At 38.3% G+C, this 25,546-nt stretch overlaps 1 protein-coding gene across 1 annotated transcript in view; it reads left to right on the plus strand.

Moving 5' to 3' along the window:
* Positions 1-25,546, plus strand: part of KCNQ5 (potassium voltage-gated channel subfamily Q member 5) — a 283,070-nt gene that overhangs the window by 169,993 nt on the left and 87,531 nt on the right. Inside the window, exon 2 of the mRNA XM_017825442.1 lies at positions 23,143-23,233. Within this exon, the coding sequence (XP_017680931.1) occupies positions 23,143-23,233 (91 nt within the window). The remainder of the gene's footprint in view (positions 1-23,142; positions 23,234-25,546) is intronic.

Genomic DNA, 25,546 nt, shown 5'->3' on the forward strand with positions numbered 1-25,546 from the left:
TAATCAGACATATAACTTGCAATACAGATGTCTGCATATGTATTATGTATTAGAGTCTTTGCAGTCAATAGAGAGACCCTTTTCTATAATGCTTTTACATTGGCACAGGGTTTAAAAGAACAGGGAGGAGAAAATAAGCAAATTTACCAAAGATAAATGTGTCAACAGATATTAAATGCAAAAATACTATACCTGGCACTGGAAGTTTCTGTTCTGCACTAGATTCTAAGGAAGTATTCTTTCTGTATGCTTTCCTGATTCTCTTACCTATACTGCTGTTCTATACTGAGAGCTTTCAGACAAAAAGGGCAGATGGACTTTGGCTGGGATGTACAATTGCTCTTACACAAAACAGCTTATTTCCTAATTCCTAACTTAAAATCTAAAACTTATTGAACATAATTCATCATAAAAGTACCTGTTCAAGGCATCATAGGCAGCTATACCAAGCTGCTGATGTCTGTATCAGAGTTGCCTAAATGTGAACCCTCCACCTCATATTTCGAACATGGAAGAGTAAAAGACAGTTAAAATACGACTTAAAAATAATTGAATTGCACTATAGTTTAACTGGTGGCAATAAAGAGCATAACAGCTGCTAATGAAGAATGCGTTACCTGAATAATTGGTGATTTCTATGTTTTTGCACAGGATACCTATTAATCAGAGTTTTGGAGTTTTTTCTGCGGCAAAAATATATTCCTTGGCAAAAGTATTATACTTTGTTGAAGAAGTATATATAGAACTCATGAAATTATAGTCTGCATCAGTAATACAATAACCATATTTGAGATATCGGAAACTTTAAATGGTTAAACTTGGTTGTGCTGAATAAGGATGTAAAGAACTCTCAGTTGCTGTAGATTTGGAATTATGGAGAGTGTGGAAATAGTTTTTAATTGTCATGTAGCTATTTTGCATCTCAGAATAAAGGGAAAATCCTGATTTGCCCAGTAGGGCTCAAATGGATATCTTCCCTGGAGGATTAAGGCCTTTCAAATGCACAGAGGGAGCGTCAGTTTCTGCTAGGGACACATGTGATGAATAAGGTTGAGTTGAACCCAGCCAGATCGTGGATTATGTTAGTGACTATTACATAGCCAGGAGCTGCTCAGCTGGGCTACTTCTGGCCTTGCAGAGAAGCAAAGCAGCTGCTGTCTATTAAATAAAAGAACAAGATCACTACTGATATTAAGCAGCCCATGATTTAAAGGTTTGCTAGATCAGCTTTTATGCATAGGCACCAGAAGACCATCTACCTATACAATTTTAAGTAGGGTCCTTTGCAGGAGAGGAGAATGAAATGTAGTGACTCTGTTTTGAATGCCAAACAATGAATAAATACTTTGTCTTCAAAGTTGCTGTGTATGTTTTATGTACATAAAATGTTAGACAGTAAAGGAGATTGAATGCTGATTACATCACACCATTCAGAGTGTTTTTGAAAATATGAGAATTAGACATTAATCCATGCAGAAGAGAAAATAGAGTCTTCTTGAAGCCACAAAGAAAGTATACCTTTCCTGCAGACAACTCTAACATGCTTTTTTCTTTCACTTTAGTAGAGAAGAGACTTTTAAATATATGTCTGAAATCTTTATTTTGCTCCATAAAAGCTAGTTTATAGGGAAGAAGGTGATTTGTGTATAAATTTGCATATTTCATGTGGGGCTGTTTGAGATTTTCCTGGGAAGTTGGGCGGACAACTGAGAGATGCTGTGTCAGCAGTACACACTCTGTTATGGGTGTTGGAAGGAGTACTTTCACTGGAAGTCGTATTTGTTGAAGTGTCTATCTGCAGTGCTGATTAGGTAATTGCTACACTGCCTGGAAAAGACAGATATTCACCGGGAATAATTTTTCAAGGTTACTAATTGTCAGATACTACATTTTTTCTTCCTCTTTTTAAGGATTTATTTTTCAGAGGCGAGCAGAGGAAATGTATTATGGTAGTTGAACTCCCATCTCGTTACATTCTTTAGGTTTTCTAGATATATTTTTCCAACATTTTCTCACACACCACTCCTGAACCTTTGTTTTAAAAGTCTCGTGCTGTCACCTGGATGGGTGGGAGAGAGTGTTTTTAGCCAGTGGCTATCCTGTTGACCTGCCTCTAAGATAAGAAGTATGGACCACAGAATGGGTTCTAAGGAAATATACCATCTTTTCAAAAAGGCTTAGCACAAAGGATGGCTTGGATGCTTGGCTCCGCTAGTGCAGTAAAATTGCATCTGACATCTGTTTAATATAACTACATGGAGCTTAAAAGTGAAGGGCAAGCCTGAGGATTCAAGCTGATGGAAACCTGCTGCCAATGCAGTGTGTGTTCTCATGTGGTTTATTAATCTTGTCAGTTGTTATTACCTTTTTATCTGGATCCTGTTAACCTAAGATTTGTACGTAACTCATGGAAAAGATACGCTTTTGTTTTCTTTGTTCGGATATGAGAAGTCTGTTGGCATAAGTCTTCAAAGGCATTAAGTCAGTAGCATCATGGAAATTTGGCTATGTTTTGAGCACTTGACTGGCTATAAAAATTAGACTAGGTTATTTTAACATGCTATTGTTCCATAATCTATCTCATCTTTCTTTCTATGTTTTTTCTTTTTTCTTTTTATAACTTTCAAGTCATTTAAAGCTACTTTCCTTCTATTCTGAAGTTCAGTAAAAGCTGTTACTTAGTCTGTAAGACTTTGTAACTTCAGCCTTATATAACCACTAGATATGTCAACAGTACATACAATCCAAATAGCGGAGACCTTTGCATATGGAAGAGTACCACTCTGGAATAGAAAAATTCTCTTAGCTTTATTTTCTTAGAGAAAAATGAAAGAGTGAAATATGCTTATGCAATAGAGAACAAAACAGTAGAAAATATTTATTTGATCCTTTATTTCTTTTATTGCTCTGATCCAGTTATGCTTGATTGTTTGGTTCTTGTTGGATGATCTCTTTGCTGCGAACCCTTGGCAAGTGTTCTACTGTCATCTAGTCTTTACATTTCCTCTCTTGACCCTCCTGACAGGAGTAGACAGTTGCATGACCTGAAGCAAAGCTATAATGAGAACCCACCTATGCTCCCAGAAAGTTCTTCACTGCAGAATCTCACTACATTCATGCAGTAGATCTCACTACATCTTTGCAGTATTCCCCCTGTGAGCCCTCCATTCTCATCTTGCTATTATTTTGGGGACTAAAGTCATCTTTATCAGCCTTTATCTCTTACTATCAAAAATACTCTGCTCACGCAATGTGTAAAACCATTTAATTACCACTTGCAACACTTGAAGATAATCTCTGTTGTTTTGGGTTTTGTTGGTGTTACACAATATTATATAAGAAACATCTTATAATAATTTAATTAATTACATTTAATGTATTCTTAAATAAGTCTCCATTATATTTTGTGTCAATAATCCATATAATTCATTATTCCCAGTACTCTCCAACATAATATGCTACCTTTAGTTTCCTTCAGTTTGTTTGCAAGGCTATCTTAACAAGAACATGGCCTACAGACTTTTTTGGGGTTTGATTTGTCAAGGTTTTTGAAGTGAAAAATGAAGTTGTTTTTTTTTCACAGCCCAGACAGGGGCTCTGTAAACATAGTGCTGTTCCCTGCACTCCATCTCCAGCTCAGTAGCATCAAGTATCTCTTCACTGGGAGCTCCTCTCATGGTGACACTCAGATCTGGGAAGCTAAGCTGATGGTCTCTCACCCACACTTGTTAATAACTTGGAGAGAAGCCTGCAAGACAGAAAATGAACTGGGAAAAACATGGATTTGATGTCTTAAAATAATTTGGAATTGTGATTGGCTCTTAATGTCTTATCTAAACCTGTGATACTCCATACAAAACCATGCTTCCCATACGTGGAACATTTTCCAGACACACTTAAGGAACTTCAGCTTATCTCCTAAAGATTCCTGTCTAAACTATCTTTTGATTTAATACTGTAAAATGTATTTTTTTAGCAATGGGAAGATATTTTAAGCTGCACGGTTCATTTCAATCACTCTTCTTAGGTACTGCTGTGTGCTGGTTTTAACAGTTACCAGTAATGTATCACTACTTTCATTGCACATTATTTACTGAGTGATACAAGTGAATATTCTTATCAAACTGTAGTCAGACCATATTATCTTTCATAACACCACATTTGAAATCCTCTAAATTTCTCTGAGGGCAACAAGAATAAAACTATAATCACATTACTTGGGCTAGATTTTGAAGGAAGACTGTAGAAGGTGCAAAATTTGAGGAACTTCTGAAAAATCTCACTAAATACCTATTTCCATCTTTTTCAGCTAAACACCCTTCACAAATGTTCCCTTAAGATCTTAGCATTTTTGCAGCCATCACAGCAGAAAGCTGATTCTTCATTTCAGACTTTATTCTGCACCATTTCCATCCTCACATTCCTTTGACTTCAAGGTTTGTCTTTCATTGTTGCCCCTTGTGTGCAAAAATACTTATTATTTGAAACACTAGAGGTTTCTCAGAAGAGCTGGAAGCTTTACTAAGAAAGTAGTTTCCCTTCATAAACAAAGCTGATTAGTGCTATGTTGTATTTATTACTGCCTGTGATGTTATTCAAAGCACTGTAGCAGGGATGCCAACAGAAAGAGGGAGATATGGAAGCTCTACCTGAAACAATGTCCTCAGCATCTTCCTGCGACTGAAACTCACTGAATATCAAGGTGTGCGATTTATTTCTTTTATTTCTTTTGGATTAATTTCTATTAATAAATTTGCAAGGACCAAGCCTACCAGAGTTCAAGAAGTGTTTGGATGACACTACTGGACACATGATGTGACTCTTGAGGATGGTCTTGTGCAGAGCTAAGAGCTGGACTTGATGATCCCTGTGGGTCCCTTCCTACTCATCATATTCTTTGATAAGAAATGGCTCCTCTGTATTTTGGTCGTTCACTGGTGTCATGTAACCTAGTTGACACTCAGTATGAGCCCTGAAATTTGCTGATCATGATGCACAGCTTTTCCTAAATTTTCTATTTCGTTGAAATTGTCAGGTTTTTTCATAGCATTTATTAAAGACATTCCGTTATTTTTTTAAAACTTATATTTCCTTAGGTCTACAAAGGGTGTCTTTGTTTGTGTGATGATGAAGATAAACCTGCTACTCTTCTGTAAGAGATCCTTTGAGAAATTTATTTTGAATACTGTATTGTAAATTGCATTCTTACGCCTTAAAAATCTCAGATGAAGTCAGCAGGAGCTTTTGTGGACACTCATGAGCTAGTTTCTATGCAGTCAACCTGGGTAATGAGAGTAGTGAAATTGTGCCAGGCTAGAGCACAAGTATGAATTACACAGCCTGTCTGGAAAGCTGGGTGAATAATGGGACAACTAGCCTGAGCTAACCTCTGTGCTTCTTTGGCTGCACTTCGTCAGAACTCGTTTAAAGCTTACCACGGCAAGCTGACGTATGCTCTGGTCTTACTGTGTCTTCTCACCTTTAACCGCAGTAAAGACCTATCTTTGCTATAGCTTTGCATGTTTCTCAGACACCAGATTTGTTACACAAAAAACAAACCAAAACAAAAGAAAAGCAGCTGATTTCCTTTCGGGAAATCTTAACCTTATTAATGTTAACAGCAAAACTCTTGTTCATTCTAGCAGGGATGGGATGTCATCCTACAAATGTGTTGCTCGTGTTTCTGCATCTTTTAAAAAGCATAATGTATCAAGGAAAACTTCCCAAGAACCCTCTCTGTATCACAGTGGCAGTCAAGAAGGAATCTATTTATGTTAAGCCTCTTTTCCTACTAAACCAATAGGACTGAAAAAATACATTTCTATGGCCTTGTGCTTGTTAAGGAAAATAACTCAAAATAGTGTGTTTCTGTCTGACAAACTAAAATCGTATAAACTGGGGTATTTTCACAGTGTCAAGAACTTGGTATAAAGTCTGCTGTGTGTCTCTGTTACTCAAAACAGCAATTGCTTCAGTCAAAAGTGAACACATGCAGTTGTTGATTAGTTACAACACCAGAATTGATGGCTTGTTTATCCAAATGTTACAAATTCCCTGGTTTTCAGTTTTCCTTTTGTGGTAGCTCTTGCCTCTGCTATATAAATGTGGTTACCAAAATGTGGTAACTATATAAATGAGGGAGAGAGCCTTTGGTAATGCTCATGCAAAGTATGCAAACAACTTCAGCTAAACATAGCTTTACCATGGTTTTGTTATATAAATGTCAACTTGAAATTAAATGTTATGGAAACATTTTTTTATCTTTATGGAATCTACCAGCTGCACAGTTTTCTCAAGTACAGTTTACATTTATGATGTTGTTTAAATCTATCACATACATTCAACATGTGGAAGAATTTTTTAAAAGCAAGTTGTTTGCTTTTGTGTAGTAGTTGTCCAGCTTCAGTCTCCTCGTATGCAGAACAAGTGTCTGCTGACACCGGGGGGACCAGGAGTCACCAAAGCTGTGAGCAGCAGTTTGATTTTTCCAGAGACTAATGAGCTGAAGTCTTCTTATACATGTGTATTACAGGACTGTGGTATCCTGGGGTGCATTACGAAAAGCGTTGCCAGCAGGTTGAGTGAGGTGATCCTGCCCCCCTATTCATCCCTGGTGAGGCAAATCGGAATTCTGTGTCCAGTTCTGGGCTCCTCAGCACACAGGAGACATGGAGCTCCTGGGACAGGTCCAGTGGAGGGCAACAAAGGTGATTATGGGACTGAAGCATCTCTTATAGGAGGAAAGGTGAGAGAGTTGAGCCTGTTCAGAATCTACAAGAGATGACTGAGAGGGGACCTCATTAAAGTCTATAAGGATCTGAAGGGAGGATGTCAAGAGGATGGAGCCAGGCTTAGTAGTGCCAAGCAATTAGGACAAGAGGCAATGGACAGAAACTGATGCACAGGAAGCTCCACCTGAATATGAGGAAGAACTCTGTGAGTGACCGAGCACTGGAACATATTACCCAGAGGGGTTGTGGAGTCTCCCTCACTGGAGATATTCAAGAGCTGTCTGGATGCAATTCTGTGCAACGTGCTCTAGGATGACCTTGCTTGAGCAGGGAGGTTGGACCAGATGACCCTCTGTGGTTCCTTCCAACTTTATCCATTCTGTGATTCTGTGACTCACACTGTATCATTATTTTACAAATCGAGGGAAAATTTCACAGTATGTTTGCCAATTAGACAATTTTCCCCCTTGGATATTTTGTAATGCCATTTCAAATACTGCATTTTATCCCCTTTCCCCCCCATATATCTGATTTGAGACCTACCTAGGAACTGGAATAATACAAAAAAGGACAGTTTTAAAATAGGGTTATATTATCCCAGTCAGCTCCTCTTTATCAGGTGGGTTGCAACTATATTTTGAAATGGGGGTGTCCCTTTATGTAACAACATGTTGTTGTCCCTGTGGTGCAAAGTGTAAATATTAGGCACTATATACACAGTTAAAGCATTTGATCAGATCAGCTTTATAGTGTAAGCTGTAAAGAACAGATCTGATCATGAAGCTACGGAAGCCAGCAGATGGAGATTATTCCAGACATATCACCCCACTGTGAGTCATGAAAAATAGACACTAGCATTCATTAATGCTGCAAACCTGCTTGGCCTGACATGGGCTGGGTTCAGTGGTCATTGGATTAGAATTTGGAAGCTGGAGCTCGCTTCTGTTTGCATCTTCCCTAGATCCTGAAAAAAAAGATTTATTCTGTACCAACATACAATAAAGATTTAAAAAGTCAAAATGCAAACAAAGCAAATGAACAGGAATGGTAATTGACTGCCTCTCAGAATGTCACACGGGGTGGCAACAGTGCAGTTTCTAAAGAGTAGGTTCAGGCAAACAAATGGACATATACATCTTCATAGAGTTGTTACTTAAGTTGTGTAAATTATTCACAGTTCATATGCATGCTAAAAGTACACATAGGTTCTACTGTGATTAGGCAAGCGGATAGCAGCAGATTCTGTTCAGGTCCACAGTCTGAGAGGTTCAGGAAGCCCCTGAACCACAGCCTGCTGTTAAGGAACCAGCTTGGCACCTTCACAGAGTCTTCCTTTGGTATCTGCTACCACCCACTGCTGGAAGGGCTGGACAGGCTTTGGTCTGGTCTGCTGTGATTGTCCAGACAGTGAATAGCAAAGAACTTCATTGGAAAGTTTATTCCATGGCAAAGCAGACTCATATGGACTTTAGTTACCAAATTTACTTTTTTTTTAAATTCTGAAAAATCAAACTATTTAAAGAAACTTTCAAGTGCTTTATTTAGGTGTCACCTGATGTGCATTCAACCATCCGCAGGTTTCCTGAGGCAACTGGCAACAGGCTGTAGCAACAACTGAAAATACAGGAACAAATCAGGAATGTCATTTTACCTTCAGTCTCTATAAATGTTTTCTGTCTAAAGACATTCTCATTTTATTTTTTCTTGCTATTGCAAAACTGAAATTTCAGAAGAAGCCTTGATAATACTGTCATGTCCTCAGCAAGATGATTAGAAACGAAACTCACACATCAGTACTTCAGTTGGAAGCAACTGAGTGGGAAGGTTTGGAGTTTTTTTCTTTTTCTCCATGAAGAAAAATGAACCTAATAATTTTGGTTCCCCTCTCCCCTTTCCTCTGAAGCAAAAAGCTGCATTTTACTTCTTGTTGTGTCCTGGAGATCAAAGGAGTCAGTTTGGAGTTAGGAAAAAGTCTGCCTGCAGATCAAATTGTCAGGGACTCAGAAGGTATTTTAGCTTTTCTCTTCAGCCAGACCATAGTCTACCCATTGCAACCACAGCCCTCTTTGTATGATGCCTGCAGCTGCAGGGCCCTGTCATGGGCTGTGCTCTTCCCAGGTCCCAAAGACATGGGAAAGTTCAGTCTCCTAAGTGCTGCAGTCACTGGTACTGTTTAGAAACCTGGCTAAGTGACCTCTTGGTCACTCCCAGTCATCAGCTCTAAAAAATATGTGAATATTCATTTTTTTTAAGTAATTCTGGTTTTCTACATTCTTACCAAAGCCTTACAGCCACCCTGGATGTACATGCATTACAGCATGCTGGCTGAAGTAGCCTTTTTTGTCTTCAAACAGAGCCTGTAGGTATCTCATTACAAATGCCCATTCTTCACCTAAGCCAAAAAAGGTAATAATGTGGGCAGGTGTAGCATGTGACCCACTGGACCATGGCCACAGCTAGGGGAAACATCATGGAAAGACATCACCCAACCTGCTAAAGATATGATAAATACATTTCCAAATGAAAGTGCTGTACTCTGGACATCTGAATCTGTGCCTAGGTATTTAATCACCGCTTTGAGCCAAAAAAAAGTGCTCCACAGGCAAACTAGTACTCCTGAGTATATCAGCTCAAAACAGCTGTATGTCAGCCCTCAAAATAGCTACTCAGGGTCTCTGTATCTGAAAATACTAGCTAATTGCTGGAAAATCCTTCAGTGCTGGACAAGAGATAATAATTTATATAATAAAGATATCATTAACAAGCATCCTGGCTTTTTTTACTTTATTGGCCCAGGTTTGGTGAGATTTTTTGCATTTTCAGTATGATAAAATAAAACTGACAAGCTAAAAGAACTATGAAGAAGTTGAGTTATAGGCAAAGTAAAACCAATCATTATAGCAAAAACAGTGGTTTAGCTGTGTTCTTGCCTGGATTGCAGCAAAAATAATGAGCAAAATAAAAGGAAAGAAAGTGCTGATAAAAGAAATCCAGACGATGAGGATACTACAGAGAACTGTGAAACTATTCTGAGAGTCCTTGATATTGAAACTAGATGATCTTTAGGGTGCCTTTCAACCCAAACCATTCTAGGATTCTATGATTAATGTTAGGTTTACAACTGAAAGGGACAAACTCAGGGAGGTTATTGGGATAAGGAGGAATAGCTATGAGAGATTAGCCCTAGGAGGACAAGGATGCAGAGTATCCCATCATCCCAGCTCATGAAGCCCACTGGTCTTAACCTAATAGATTGAATGATGTGGTCTAGTGAGCTGAAAAAAAAAAAAAGTGAATGAAAACCCTTGATGATTATACTTTGAGGAATAAAATAATGTGATACTCAGTGCTTCTTATGTAAGAATTGCAATAACATATTAAGAAAAAAAAATGTAACTGTGCAGGCAGTCAGGTGTTGTGCCAGGATGTCCAGAGAGGCCACCGAGTCTCCTTCCCTGTAGACACTCAGCACTTGACTGGACATGATCCTGAGCAAGCTGATGTAATTGAACTTGCTTTCTTCAGGGATTAGACAAGATAACTGCTGGAGGTTCCTTCTAACCAACACAGGACTGTGATTTTTATGAATTTCCCTTATAAAAGAAGCCAGCGTAACTTTAGTTTTGTCAGAGATTAATATGCTGATTTTAACAAAAGTGGTTGGTTATTTATTTGCCTGTGATTGTCTGAGCTCAGTGATGCTCTGGGTGTACTAAAACATATTTATTTCATACAGTTTTATAGGAAGGTTTGACTAAATGATCTTGTTAAGTTGAAAAGGGTTTCTGTTGCTTTTATACATTGATTGGTTGGGTTACTTTTTTGTCTGTATGCTGTTATATGAATAGATGGATACTGTTACATGATTTTTCAGTTAAATCAAGATGCCCATCAGTCAAATCAAGTCCTGCTCAGCATTTGTTCTTTAAAGCTACATAAATAAACGTTCATAACGGATCCCAAAATATATGAAAAGAGCAGGACTTGTTTTTTACACATAAATATATACAACAGTTTTGGCTCACCCTGAATCCACTCTTTCACTTCTTAGTCTTCCTGAGGAACTAGGAGACAGGCAGACATGCATCTCTGCTGGAAGGAAAATAAACAGCGCTCTCACTAAAAGGAGGTGCAGTCAGCTGGTGTATCTCAACTGAGAACAATTCCTGGCTGTATGAGTGCTCTGTTTTGGTCCCATACATAGCTTAAATCACTCCTAGCCTAGGAAGGACCAATTCTCAACTCTCACAAACTTCTCAGGTATACTTAATATTTTAAAGACAGCTAAGAACTCAGACTCTCAGAGGCTCAGAATTTGGAAAAGCTCTTCAGTGCCTACCCTGTACTAATTTTTAACGTGACCTTTTATGAATTGTAGAAGGCAAAATTGCCACGTATCCCAGCTTCACACGGTTAATATAGGGAAACAACACAACAGTGTTTCATGATGGGGTTGTCTGTACCGAGTGCACTGAAGGCTGCGTTGGGAGTCATAGAGAGATGTTCTCTCGGCTCTCACAGAGCCATTCTTAGCTGAGATACACCAACTAACTGCACTTCCTTGTAGTGAGAAAGGTTTTTTTCTCCTTCTAGCAGAGATGCATGTCTACCTGTCCTCTAGTTGTGGAAATTAAAATCCTATTTACTACTACATTCCATGGAAATACTGAAGGCTAGTACTTTGTATATTGAAGCTCCAGGAAACTTTAATTGTGTGATTAACAAAGGGATCTCCAAGGCTTCTTCTCCAGCCTTGGAAGTATGCAGTGTTTGGCAGTATGTACGCTCAATCATCACTGATTAAACTATTCACATAGAATCATAGAATGGTTTGAGTTGGAAGGGACCTTTAAAGACCATCTAGTCCAACCCATCTGCTGTGGGCAGGGACATCTTCAGCTAGATCAGATTGCTCAAAGCTCCATCCAGCCTGGCCTTGAACACTTGAATAAGTGCTTACAAGATTGGCATGTGTGAAAGGAAGTTGCTCTGCTAAAGTAAAATTCGTATAAGGCTATCTCTTTGCCTGCAACATGTTTTAAAAATGCAATCTTGTTTCACTCTAATTTCTGAGCAGAACCATTTTGGCAAAGAGTGAAAGCAACTGCAAGATAAAATGTTGAAAACTAAAGGCGCCCTCGTATTGTTTCAAACAGGCAAGCAGCAGCTTCATGTGTTTAAGATCAAAGGGCAAGTTTTTCCCCATATGGAAAACAAGTGATCACTTTGTGTATTTAACATTCTGCATAAGCATAATAGTTGTTCCAGAATCTTTGCAACTCAGCACGTAGAATAACTCATTATTGAAAAGGCAATATTATTGTTGCCGAAGCAATGTATAAGCATAGCTTTGGCACATGGAAGCCAGACGTGTAAACACCAGCCGTCTTCCTCACAGACATCCCAGGAGAGGCAGGTCCTGCTGTGGGCACTCAACATGCTTGTTGCCCTTCCACACTGCTGCATGCAGCCACTGCTGGTGTGCTCTGCAGCTGTATCTTGTAGGGACTTCAAAATATCTTGTTTGATGCACAGAAGAAATTATGTAATGGTCTTTCCAGTTGGAGTGATTATGAGATAAAAAACCCTGAAAAATTGAGGAAAATTAATCATATTGTTGGGCTTGGACTAGAGAGGCTCAGACAGAATAAAGGCTTATTGTGAAAAGTAAGTGTTACATCTTGCTTTAGGTCCGAAGACCTAAATAACTCTGCAAGAGGTGTTCTCTTCTCAAAGCAGTGCATGATACAAAGCCACAAGCTGGTTTTTGTACCCTCCTCAGCAAGGCCTAGTACTTGACAAACTGCATATCTGATCTTAGCTTTTAAACACAAAGAAACTTAAAGCATATAAGGAAATAGGTGAACATCCCACTACCCCCCACTTTTGAGACTGTACTGCTTTCCTGTCAATGTTATATGGATGAACACAGAGAAAAGTGTTGCTGCAAGCACATTAAACTCAGGAAATTTTCACTGTCATTTGAACCCCTCAAGATAGGATTCTTCTTCTTTTGCAATCTCCCATGCTTCTGCCATCAGGTTCTGGTCTGTTAGTACTGCTGCCTACCAACAAGAAAGGGCACTTCAGATTCCAGAAAGTGCAGGACTTATTTAGATTAAGTAAGACAAGATTAATGGTGTGGTATAAAACTGAACACCCTCGAGCTAAAGTGCGGTGATTGATTCTTAGCAGTAAGTTTAATACTAACAGTGCATTACGTTGGAAAATATTCTGTGTTCCATTTATATCCTTGTTTACTACTGGGAGAAAACTACAGAAAATTAACAGGATTTTCTTTGCTCTGGTGATATTTATGAGTCAGCTCATAATTCCCAACGCAAGCCGTACTTCCACTGAAATCAACTGTAAAGTTTCAGTAAAGACCAAAATCCAGTTCTTAGTTATTAGGAGTAAATAAAATTAGAGAAGGAAGACCTATATTTTGGTACATTGAAGAAATTTTCAAAAATGTTTATTCTTGATGACATAATGACATTAATCTGCCAAGTTTAATGAGCCCTGGCACTTTTGGCTGCTTGTCTGGATTTCTGTTGTAGCTGTAAGGGATATTGGGGCTATAAGGGAGCCTGGATTTTTAAATACCATGTTATGCTTACCACTTTTTAAATTCTGTCATGAATATATGTTTTTCTTCAGGATAGACTTGCTTTTTCATCCTTTCTCCTTTCTTTATCTATCTAAAACCAAAGCAAAATCCAATATATAATATACTACTGGAGAAAAATAAGAGAAATAAGGAAATTGATTTATGTTCCAGAGTTCTTCAATAGGTTGGAATATTTTAGGTGAAAAAGCACAGCTGAGTCTTGGATGCTTCCCACAGTATCATTCTATCATAGTCATGTTGGGCTGATTGTCTTAATCCCAAGGATTTTATATAAAATATGTCAAGCAGGCCCCTGAATTCGAATGATTAAATTTTCAATAGATTTTTTCCCCCATCTTTACCTTCAATTAAGATGTAAAACAACACTGAAATCACAGAATCAGAGAATATTCTGCGTTGTGAGTGACCTACTGGGATCATCAAAGTACAACTCCTGGCCCTGCACAGGACAGCCCCAAGAATCAAATCCTGTGCCTGAGAGTGTTGACCAAATGCTTCTGGAACTTTGGCAGGCTTGGTGCTGTTATATATCCTCCTGTACTCAGCTGTGAAATATCCTCAGTTTGTAAATTACAGCTTATCTGTTAAATATGCTCATTTGGTAGTGTTTTTTCAACACTAACTTGGCATTCAGAAGTACCTATCCATAGTAAAAGATGTACTGGTAAGTCCATAAAAAAATTTCATCCGAATACATAGCAACTCCCAGACTATACCCAGGAGCTGTCTAGGAAAGTGATATTTTACCCAGGCCAAAATTACTCTAACAGCAGTCCTCAACATTTAATGGTGTAGACCTTCAGCAAACATCAGGAGTACCATTCCCTGTCATATTACTGCAGGGTCCAGCTGAGTCACGCTGAGTGGGATTATCTCCAGAGGCTAAGTTAGACAGGCTTTTTTTGCTCAACACAGTGTGGTTCCTTCTTAGTTTTAGCTGCCAAAGCCATGGCACTGTTAGCCACTGATGGTCAATTAGGCAATGAAGGTGAATAATGCCTGTCCCCGTTATAATCAATCGTGCCTTGATTTCACCAGAGCCAGAGCTGCACTCAGCACCAAGCAAAGCGGCAACTGTTATTTGTGGCATAAAAAATCCTCAGCAGTCCTGCAATTTTTCTGTTCTTTTAAGTTTACTCTCTTACTTCAAAAAAAACCCCAAACATGAGGTAGCAGCAATATTTCTATCTTAAAACCTCAAGACCTGAAAAGCTGATTTTGTAGTGGATTATGCAGTTGATTACAAGAACACATTTCTTTCTTGCACATCTCTACTTTTCTTATATTAAGGATTATTTTTCTGGGTAGCAAAAGATCTGAGCACAGTATGTTAGCAAACACTTTGACAGAAAAAGTTTATTTGAGTACTTCCCTTTGCCCTAGATTGTGAAAACTGTAGGATAAATTGACTGCGATGAGAAAATGATTTTAAAGAAAAGATTATATGGTGGTTTTCATTTCTCCAGCCTCATATTGTAATTATTTTCATTTTCTCTATGTCATTATGATAAAGTTTTTATCTTAATTTTGTAAATGTTCTGAAAAAAAATATAAATTCTTCAACCTGTGCTCAATGATAAAGACAACTGTCCTAGTTAGGACAGCTGAGACCAGTTCATCACTGGATGGGTGTAACCCAAAACTGTGTATTCTATAGCCTTCCATGTCATTTCCCAGAAACTGTTATCAATGAACCATTTACACTATCTGCACATAGAGCCTGACTCCTCAGGCTATAAACTAGGTGCTAAGAGGCCTTTGAGATAGGAGTTGCTCTTGTCCTCACGTCCATTAAGGAACCCCCCACCCTGAGGGAGGTACTGAGCATTCCTGCCTGAACTGGAGGATATATAATCTTGGAGTCTTGGGACCTTTTTAACCACTCGTGGGATCCAGAGGAAGACTGCAGATCACCACAGACCACCACTCTCGACTGGACTGCAACCACCACTTTTCAACAAGACTGCAACCACCACTCTTGACCAGACTACAACAGCACTCTCACCAGCAGGTTTTTTCCCTCTCCTTTTACTTTGGACTCAGGAGGGCCAAAGAAAACCACTCTGTTCATGCCCCAGGGTGCTGGGTTATATATTTGGGTTTTGTGGGTTAAAACCAATTGTTTGTCTGTATAATCGTACTTACTGTATTATTTCATTAAATTGTTATTCTGACTTATAATCTCTCTTTTGAGTTGAGTTCATTTTCCCCTGCTGGTTTACCTTTAAACCAGCACAACAACATAATTTCTATTCATATTCTAAATTAATTTTCTTGTCAGGTATCTGTGGCCAAGCAAAGGTTGCTAGGTGAGCTACTAGACTTATCATTGGGAGTTGGACTTATGTGATGCAAGAGAAAAAAATACCTGCCGTGTTATCTAAGTATAGATTTTATGTACTAAATTAAGCATTCACATTTGAAAATTTTGATCTAAAAAAAAAGACCTACTCTTTGAGAGAGATAAAAGGAGCATTTTGTCATTTTCTACAGATTTAAAGCACCTCTAAGTGCAAAAAAGAATCTTAGGATACAAGCCAGTATCATGCTTCCCAATCATTAAAATAGTTAAAATCCAAAAGAATAAATGCTTTATTCTTATTTTTTGTCAAAAATATCTCCTGTTGAAGCCAATGAAAACCTTTTAGAAAACATCTAGGTCAAAAATATCTCTGAGCATTAAGCTGAACAGAATAAGCATTTTTTTGTTTTATTTTGTTTTCTTTATGCTACTCTGCTTGCTCAAAAAATGATGCCTCCTTTTTTAGAACTTTTCAGAAGCCCAGAGAAATTTACTTTGATGTTTTATTTTTCCTTTGTGATGGAATGGATTATCAAATGTGGATTATTTAATTAAATGGCTTATTTATTGACACGTTGATTTGTGTCCTGTGGGCATCTGAGCTATTTCATTTGCTTTGTTTTGATTACATCTCCTGTTATAACACTTCATTGCTTTGTCAATATAAGCCAAATACAATCACTTAGCAGACACTGCTAAAAATATGACTCCTTAAAAATATGACAGAAAAGATGAATTTAGGCTGACAACACTTTTCTTGACTTGCAAACCTGAACTCTTTCATTCTTGGTAAACTATTCTAATTTTCAGAATCAATAAATATCCCATATGGAAATAAAAAATAAAATGCTCCTTGAATAAAATTTATTCATCACAGACTGACGAAACCCACCTTTCTAAACAAGTTGTTTCAGCATCATGTTCAGTTCTTGAAAAACTTCAGACATGAAATTCTGTTCAAATTTCTATATTTCTGGAAAAAGTAACAATTAACCCAAAGAAAGAATATATAGAAAGCAGGGTTTGCTGCAAATTATTTTATATCTCAAAAATTTTTTATAAAATTTCTTACCCAGTTTATTTTCCCATTTTCATACTCCACCTCTCCAAAGACAGGGTTGTACTGTTTCTGGGTAGAAGGCAGCACAGTATCAAGCCCTGAACATGCTCTTCCACTTGAAGAAAAGGTTGAAGTGCAAGTCATTTTAAAGAAAGCCTAAAGGAGAAATTTATGAGCTTTTTCTATAGAAGAGCACTTATTCTTCATGCAGCTTTTGTCAAACATTTTTAACAAATTGTAATAACCTTTGTCATATCTCATTTTCTTGCCTAAACAAGTCACGTTGAAACTATAAATGATGGAAAATTTAATCCACGTGGCTTGCACTATCAAAACTGTTAAACTACATTCTTTTCCAGCATGTCAGCAGTGCTTTATCTGTTTTGTAAGAATGTTGAAAAGATTAGTTTTTAAGGGAGAAACAAAATGTCCTCCTCACGCCTGCACTAGCTGATGTTTTCACTTTCAGTTCTTCCTGTAGCTAGGAAAATGCTTCAACATTTCACTTTCTCTATCCTATAAGAGAGAGTATTTCCACCCACCTCCAAGAACTGTCTACTCAGAGACACCAGGAAGTGCTCAGAGTCTGTTGGGTGCTGTCAGGTTTCTGCTGCCTTGCTGTCTCGATCATGCATGTCTGCTCTGGGATGCAATGTGGCACACCACCTCTCAGTTCAACAATATGCATTCTTTCTCCTCTGTAGGAACTTAGTGCCTTGCAAACTGCGTGTATATAAAACAGTAACTCCTAGTCCAGGAGATGCTGTTTTTTCTTCTGTCCCCAGCTGCTGCATGGGACACTGAAGCCGTGAAGTCTCCCTTTGTCATACATCAATTGGAGTGAGAGTGCTGATAGCATCCAGCCAAGGCAGAGATCTCACGGAGGGCAACCCACTTATCAAATATCTGTCTTTGTGCTTTTTGTGACAACTGTTCACCAGAACTAATAGTCCCAATGAAAGTGTAACAGTGCTATGAAAGACTGTCTTTCCTTCCTTCCTCCCTTTCTTTGTAGGGTTTTTATTGGGTATCGTATCCATCCAGTATAATCTTCAGCACATTTATTTATCTAATGCCTCACACAGGTGTTACACATTTGAGGATTAAAAAATCATATAAAGGTGGCACTTGGGCACTCAACTCAGCAAGATCCTCATCACTGTCAAGAAAGTATGAGCACTGCCCCTGGCTTTGAGAAGGAATTACTTATGAAGGGGCTTTAATAGGTTCTTTGTAGATTAAGACCTCATGGATGCAAGCAACTTGCTGTAAGTTTGCGAGCAACTGCATTAGTTCTGACTCTCTACCAGTGCGAAAAGAGCTACTTTTTTGGTTGTAGTTAAAGTTAGCAAAAGCTTTTGAACATTTTCTACCTTCCATACAAAATCCAGGATAATGGCACTGCCAATGGTTTGCAAACAGTTTTGGTCATAATTCTGAGTGCCCTTGCATTTATGGGGATTAAAGCAGACCTCAAATAATACTGGAACATAACTCTGGTGGTCTAATCACTTAATTATGCCACTTCAACAGTGATACATTTTTACTATTTACAGAAGAGGCCACAAAACTGTTTGCAGATGTTAACTTTTGATTGTTTTAATTCTAGCACTAAATAATATGGCAAAATAGGTCTTAAACATCTTCCACGGGTGTATTTTTTGTCCTTATGATATTCCCCGAGTAATGTTTTAACAATTGCTTTAAGCTGGACATACTCCTCCATGTGAACAGCCCTTAAATCACAAACTATAGTAAAATTCTGCTGAAAGTTAAATAAATGGAGAATTGGTAGGCCTTAATTAACCAATAAGAAAAGTTTATGAGGAGCAGATTGATTAAATATCAAAGCTTCTGAGTTATATTATCTTTCATAAACTGGCTTTTCTCCAATTAGTGTAGTCTTTCAGGAACAGCAGAACAAGATGAAAGGATCTACAACAAAACTGATTACTGCTGAAACAAAATGGAAGTTGCTGCTTTTGATAAAATACAAGGTTATGGCAGTACTTGAATAATTTTGTGGGAAGTTGCTGCCTAAGGCATATGTTTTACTGTCTGATACTGAATGCATGAGGAAAGACCATCTGTTTTTTTCAGCCTGAACAATTATATGATCCAGATTGATCCACTAGAGGCCAAATATAATTGCTCTGTGTTTTGCTTTGTGCTACACTCTACCTACAGCAGCATCCTCTTGTACAGCATGTATCATAGCACACAGCTCAAATGATGAAAATACTTTTTCTTTTATTGAGGGTTACAGAATCACTATCCAGGGCTTAATGCAAGCCACTGCACTTCATCTGTCACTGGAGAAATAGTTCACAATAGGAAAGAACAGCTTTTGAGAGACTTTGACCACTGAGATGTTTGAACCTTAGGAATTTATTTTTGCTGGACAGATCCTAGTTTAACATCCAGCTAGGCGAAAGATGTTGCTGCATCCTTCATGCCTTTAGTTGTAGCTGGGGAAAGGGAGAGGTGCTTTCATTGCATGACCTGAATAAACAGATTGCATTAAAAAAGATAGATAGTGAATCCTGACTATTAGTGTACTTTGAAGGAAAGCACTTATAATGTATATAAACTAATGAAAATATTGTGGGTTTTTTGCAACTGCTGTGTTTTACAGCACCAAAAAATATGCTTTTAGTTTTACCAGGCTAATAGGACTGGGTTTCTCCCCTTCCCTTCCATTCCCTGGGTTTCTCCTCTTCTAATTTTAGACATAATGTGCTGAGTGGCAGTAAAAAAGTGTTCAGTATTGGAGGGAGGAATGAGGGATAGAGGGGCAAGATTTGAATGTGTGAATGGATAAATGCAAATATTTTTCCTTTGTCCTTTAATAATAATAATAATGAATAACAATGCTCCATTCCTTCTAGAGTTTCTGGGGAAACTCTAATAAAGTTATAGAACTTTGGAAAAATTTCTTTCCAAGACTATTCTTGTGTATTGCAATGGTTGTTTCTGCTTTGCATGAGTAACCTCAGAACTATGTCTGCCAGGTGCTGATCTACACTGCACCTGGCTTTCCTGAATATTTGTCTTTATTTTGATTGATACACTGGTTAACTGTTCTCATTCCTATTGAGAATTAACACTGCCCACAGTGATGTTCTAAATCACCGTCCTGATGGACTGTGGCAGAGCAAGTGGTGGGTGAGTGAAATATGGTTTGTGACTGCAAGACTGGACTGCGACTTAAAAGATTTAGGTTTATTCCACATATAAAGACTTTCTGTGTAGCCTTTGGCAAGTCCCTTACCTTTACTGTGCTCTCCAGCTGTGATATGGGAACAAGAAACTGTCTTTCTTCCTGCTGTGTCTGTTTTCAATAATTATGCTGTAAGAGATCTCTTCCAAGTCAAAACTTGTATTGTGTGTTTGGACAAGATCCAGTACAACTGGGCTTCCAATTTAGTTGGTATTACAGGAATAGAACCAGATAAGAGCGAGTTTTCATACCTAAACACAAAGTAAGAAAACATCATTTTAATTGATTTGGGTCTAAGGAAATTCAGTAAAAGGAAATTACATTCTTTTACCATAAATTCTTAGTCACTTCTTAAATTTTTTTTGCCTTCTGTGCAAGTCTTAATGAGGAGAAACCACATTTATGTCTATGTCAGTAGTATGTAGTTGTAGGGGAGTTGCATCTGAAAACTGTAGCAGCTGAAACTACTAGTAATGTTCTGTGAGATTTTCCTTTTTTATTAAGTGAGGGCAAGGGGAGCAAAAATGCTCACAAGATGGATTTTTGTCACTTTTCATAGAATCACAGAATCACAGAATCATAGAATAATAGAATCATAGAATGGTTTGGGTTGGAAGGGACTTTAAAGATCATCTAGTACCAACCCCCCTACTATGGGCAGAGAACCTTCCACTAGATCAGGTTATTCAGAACCCCATCCAACCTGGCCTTGAACACCTTCAGAGAAGTGCAGTCTACCTCCTCTCTGGGCAATCTGTTCCAGTGCCTCACCATCCTCATAGTAAAAAATTTCTTCCTAATAGCTAACCAATATCTTCCCTCCTTCAGCTCAAAGCTTTCCCTGTTGTCCTATTACTATATGCCATTGCAAAAAGTCCCTTTCCAGCTCTCTTGTAGTCCCCCTTATGTACTGGAAGGCTGTTACAATGTCTTGCCTGAGCCTTCTTTTCTGAGGGGAGGGCTGAACAACCCCAACTCTCTCAGCCTGTGTTCATAGGAGAGGTGGTCCAGCCCTGTGATCAACTCAGTGGCTCTCCTCTGGGAAAGGAGACATTCCAACAGGTCATCATCTTCCTTATACTGAGGCCTCAGAGCTGTATGCAGCTCTCCAAGTGGGATCTCACAAGAGCAGAGCAGAGAGGCAGAATCACTTTCCCTTGACCTCTGGCCACTCTTCTTTTGATGCAACCCAGGATGTAGTTGACTTTCTGGGCCCTGAGCATGCATTGCCAAGTTATGTTGAGCTTTTTGACCACAAACACTCCAAGTCTTTCTCCCTAGAATTGCTCTTGATCCATTCTCTGCCCAGCCTGTGCTTGGGATTGCATGAGTCTTGAATGAGTCTTTTATGAAACCTTGAAGCATGTGCTGATCTTCACCTTTCTTTAATCTAGAAGACAAGACTGGATAAGGGGGTGTGCCAGATATGTACTTTACCCTTCTGGATACTGGTTTATTTACAGTCTTTAATAGAACTTATATGCAAGCTCCTATCATATTTGATTTTCAGAATAGAACTTCTCCGCAGCAGTTAAGTAATACGCTACAAAAATGTGTCTCCAATATCTTATTGCATTGCATATAGAGATTTTCTACTAGAAATTCTGAAGACTGGACTTATATTTTTATCTAATGTATTGGATATATTACAGCACTACTATTTTATAGCACTACGGAAAGTCCATATGTTATATGGGTAGAAGTAATTGCAGCTCCTGAGGCACAAGTGGGCGCAGATGCCATAATATACTAATGTTTGTATCCAGTAGTTAGAAAAATAGAAGTATTTAGACTGAAAAAGGCGTCTTTGAGTCATTCAGTCCAACTTCCTCCTCAAATCAGGGCTCACCTCAAAGTCAGACCATGCCTTTTTCAGCCAGGTTCTGCAATCTTAGGGGACAGAGGTTTCACAGTGCGATTTGTTGACCCTGGCGGGAGACTTGGTGCCCACAAAAGTAGCTTTATCATTCCCCATCCTAAGCTGGACATGGGATAGAAAGTATAACAAAAGGTTTGTGAGTTGGGATAAGGGCAGGGAGGGATATGTATCTGCATTAATTACAGTACCTATTCATGCTGGATTAGAGCATCTGGTAATGAGTCCCAGAAATTCAAACAAAAGTCAAAGGCCTGCATGACTAAGTGTTTTAAGAAGGAAGTTAGCAAAACTTTGGTAGAATCAATTATTACTGGCTGCTGGTTAGTCAGTTCGTGATATTGTGGGTGGAATGAACCTCTTTTCTCATCGAGTTCATAGATGGTTTCACTAGCACAGTGGTATTGTTGGTGGTGAAAGAGTACAACAGGAAAGGATAATCCTTACCATCAACAGTATAGTTCTCAGAGCAACACCAGTTCTGCAGGCTCATGTCTGAAAACACCACATGTGCTGCATGCTGTTATGATTGGACATGAGATATGCAAGAATTTCTGCAGTGATACCAATTTTTTTTGCTTCGTCATCACAAAAGGATTTAGCACCATGTTGGTGGGTTTTCTTGCCTGCATGTATTCATTAGTATCATGAAACATACAGGCTCATGCAAACTCAAAATTGTTGTCTTGTTTTCCTGATTGTAATTGCATGGCTTGTCTAAGACTTTCTTAATTGTTTTAACTCCTTCACCAGATTCTACGACATTAAATTTGTTCCCAGAATGGAGCCTCTTCATTTAGGGCAACGATGCCTTAGCGCTACCTCTCAGCTTCTGGTAGTTTGCAAATGAAATCTGTTGGTCAGAAAGAAGGAATTTCATATGGACAGATAGGTGCAATATGTAACTTAACTCTTTGGTAAGCTTATGCAGCAGATATTTCTGGTTGGTTGTAGGAGAAATTATTTTTCAGACCAGGAAGAGGATTCTCCCATTGAAGATCTTTTTTTAGAGGCACTAAGGGTATCTGGACTGCATAAAGGTACAGGATTGTAATACCAAAAGTAACATCTGTGTATATTGGGTCATTTCTCCAAGAAAATAGCGTGCTTGTTTCATTAATTCTAGCAGTGCTGCTTGGAAGCATGTGGATTTAGTAACAGGTTATTCTAATGTCTTTAATGAATTGAGTAGTTCAATTCACCTCTATTAATGAAGAGCACTCCTTGGCAGTCTTCTATTAATTGGTGAAGTAGGATCAATATAGATACTAGGTCAGGATTCTGAAAAGTATTAACAAATATTAATATTCTTTCTTTTTCAGTTTTCTCCTTGTGTTTGGTTGCTTGATTTTGTCCGTGTTTTCTACTATTCCTGAACACACAAAACTTGCCTCTGGTTGTCTCTTCATTTTGGTAAGTGAAAATTCTAAGTACAAGACAGTTTTATAGATAATTTTATATATATTCAAATCCTCCATGGAAAAAATAATATCACACCTGCACACACACAAAAAAATCAGACTTTTCATCAGAATGATGAAAAAATGACAAAATAGAGGATTCTGACATCTTTTGGCAGATTGTATGACAGTGCTAATAATCTACTGTATTGCATCCCCTTCTTTCCTTGACAATTGCTATGGTTTATAAGTGATAGTTTTCCTACTGCAGTTAGGCAGTGAGTGAGCATGAAAGACCTTTGATATTGCTGCTGCCATTTATAAAGTCAGTATGTAGTAAGAGGCACTTATACTTAAAATAGGAAATAATTTTGGTATCTTAGATACCAATTTCTGCTAGCTATTGGTAGATACTGACATTTTAGTGGCATTTGCTGCAGTAGGATGGGGAAGTTTCATTATTTCTCCATAATACATGCTTTTCTATTATGTTTATCTCTCCCTTTTCCCTTCTGAGGTAGATATAAATGGCTTTAATCCCTAAAAGTGCTTAACATTTTTCATGCGTTGTATGGACGGCACTTTATTCATCTGCTTCTTGATGGGCCATTTAGTTCTGCAAGTTGATGGCCTGAGGATAGATGGTAGTGATCATTAAAATGTCACTATATACCCAGAGTTACCATGGTTATTTCAGTTCCATGTACGCAGCAGACTGTGACTTACTAGGTAGTGCCTGAGGTGAAGTAACTGTTGACAAATGCCAACATTTTAATTGTCATCACTGTATATTTCCAAAAGCCTTGGTCTTCAGAACAGCTCCCTAATTAATTATGGCGTGAGCAGGCTGATAAACATCATTATGGTGTATGCCATATCTCTACAGCACAAAGGGCCACTGCATCAAGATACCTGAACTAAATGCCCAGAGCTTGCTAGATGCAGATATGTGCTGTTCTGCTCCATTGGATGGTTTCTTAGCAGGGCTAATTAGGGAGAGCCATGTTAAATGTTACATTTTTCCTCCTAGCCGTATTAGTGCTTTTTCTTTCTCTGAAGAAAAGATTAGGTGGCATCAAACCAGCAAAAAGTGATCAGATTTTATCCTACACTATTACCTAGACCCATTATTTACAGATCTTAATGACACTTGGCAAATGGAAGTTTGTTTGAATGTTCTGCAGCTAGTTATATTATTGTAGTTGGTACACTAATTTCTAAGATCTTTTTTTATAGACAACAGGAAAATTTGATTAGTTTGAAAATACCATATTTGTAATAGCAGGTGCTTTTGTGACAAGTAATCCATTTTCCTGTATACTTGTGTACACTGGTTGCAGAAATTCCATTTGTTCTGACATAAAATATACATTTCCCGTGAGCCACATATTTGTTGATTGTGTTGGTACACTCACCACTGCTAATTTCTCAGCTGGCTGATAAACAGATTCCCTGTGTTTTGCCATGGGTCTCACAGGAACCAGCATGTGGCAGAGTTCTGTGAAGTCCTGGTTTTGCTCCCAGTCTGGGCAGAGGTGTGGTGAGCTCTGCTAGCTGATACACCAGTCTTTGTAGAGGTGTCCATCAGCAGATTAAAGCTGCTCAATGTCTGCTGTGGGAATCTCTGGTGCTTTTTGCTGTTATGGTTTCAAAGATAAACTCAGTCCATCTTAACAGTTATGACTGTGCATCTGATGGTATCCTCTGAATACAGAACTGGCCTTAAGGAGGAAGAGGATAGATACATGGTTAATCCTTGAAGCGCCAATACTAGCCTGGTCCAACATTTCTATGCTACAGCCTAGTGTGTTCAGGAAACCCTTGGCAGGAATAACCTAGTGATGACGAATTTTGCATCTCCTGCTGTGGGTCTCTAATGGAGAAAAATATAAACACAGCAAAGGATGAAGTTCCAGAAGCAGGCTAAAGCTGACTGGTTCATTGCAGTTTGCTGATGCATGATTTGTTCCTTCTCTGCATCCTGAAGGTGATATTAGCAATGTTATCAAAGCAGGCTTTTGCAAGTGCAAACCAGAGGAAGATATATCCCTACATTAACTCAGGAGCAGTTGTTTTGGCTGTGCCAACATCTGAGTTTTCACAACCTTTTCCTTGCAGTGTTTCACACAACTCTTACAAATATGTCATTTAGTTAGGATCAAGGGAAAGACCTTTAATATTTGAATTTTAATCTTAAAATGAAAGTCCTGCAGAAAAGTTAAGCACATGTTACATGCCCTGATGTTGGATTGTTGCATCAGTAATTAATTTGGTTAGATTTGTGTCCGGAAACAATAAGACTAACCAGGAGGAGAGCATCAGATAA

This window comes from Lepidothrix coronata, unplaced genomic scaffold (assembly GCF_001604755.1).
Source record: "Lepidothrix coronata isolate B3197 unplaced genomic scaffold, Lepidothrix_coronata-1.0 Scaffold4, whole genome shotgun sequence".
NCBI classification, from domain to species: Eukaryota; Metazoa; Chordata; class Aves; order Passeriformes; family Pipridae; genus Lepidothrix; species Lepidothrix coronata.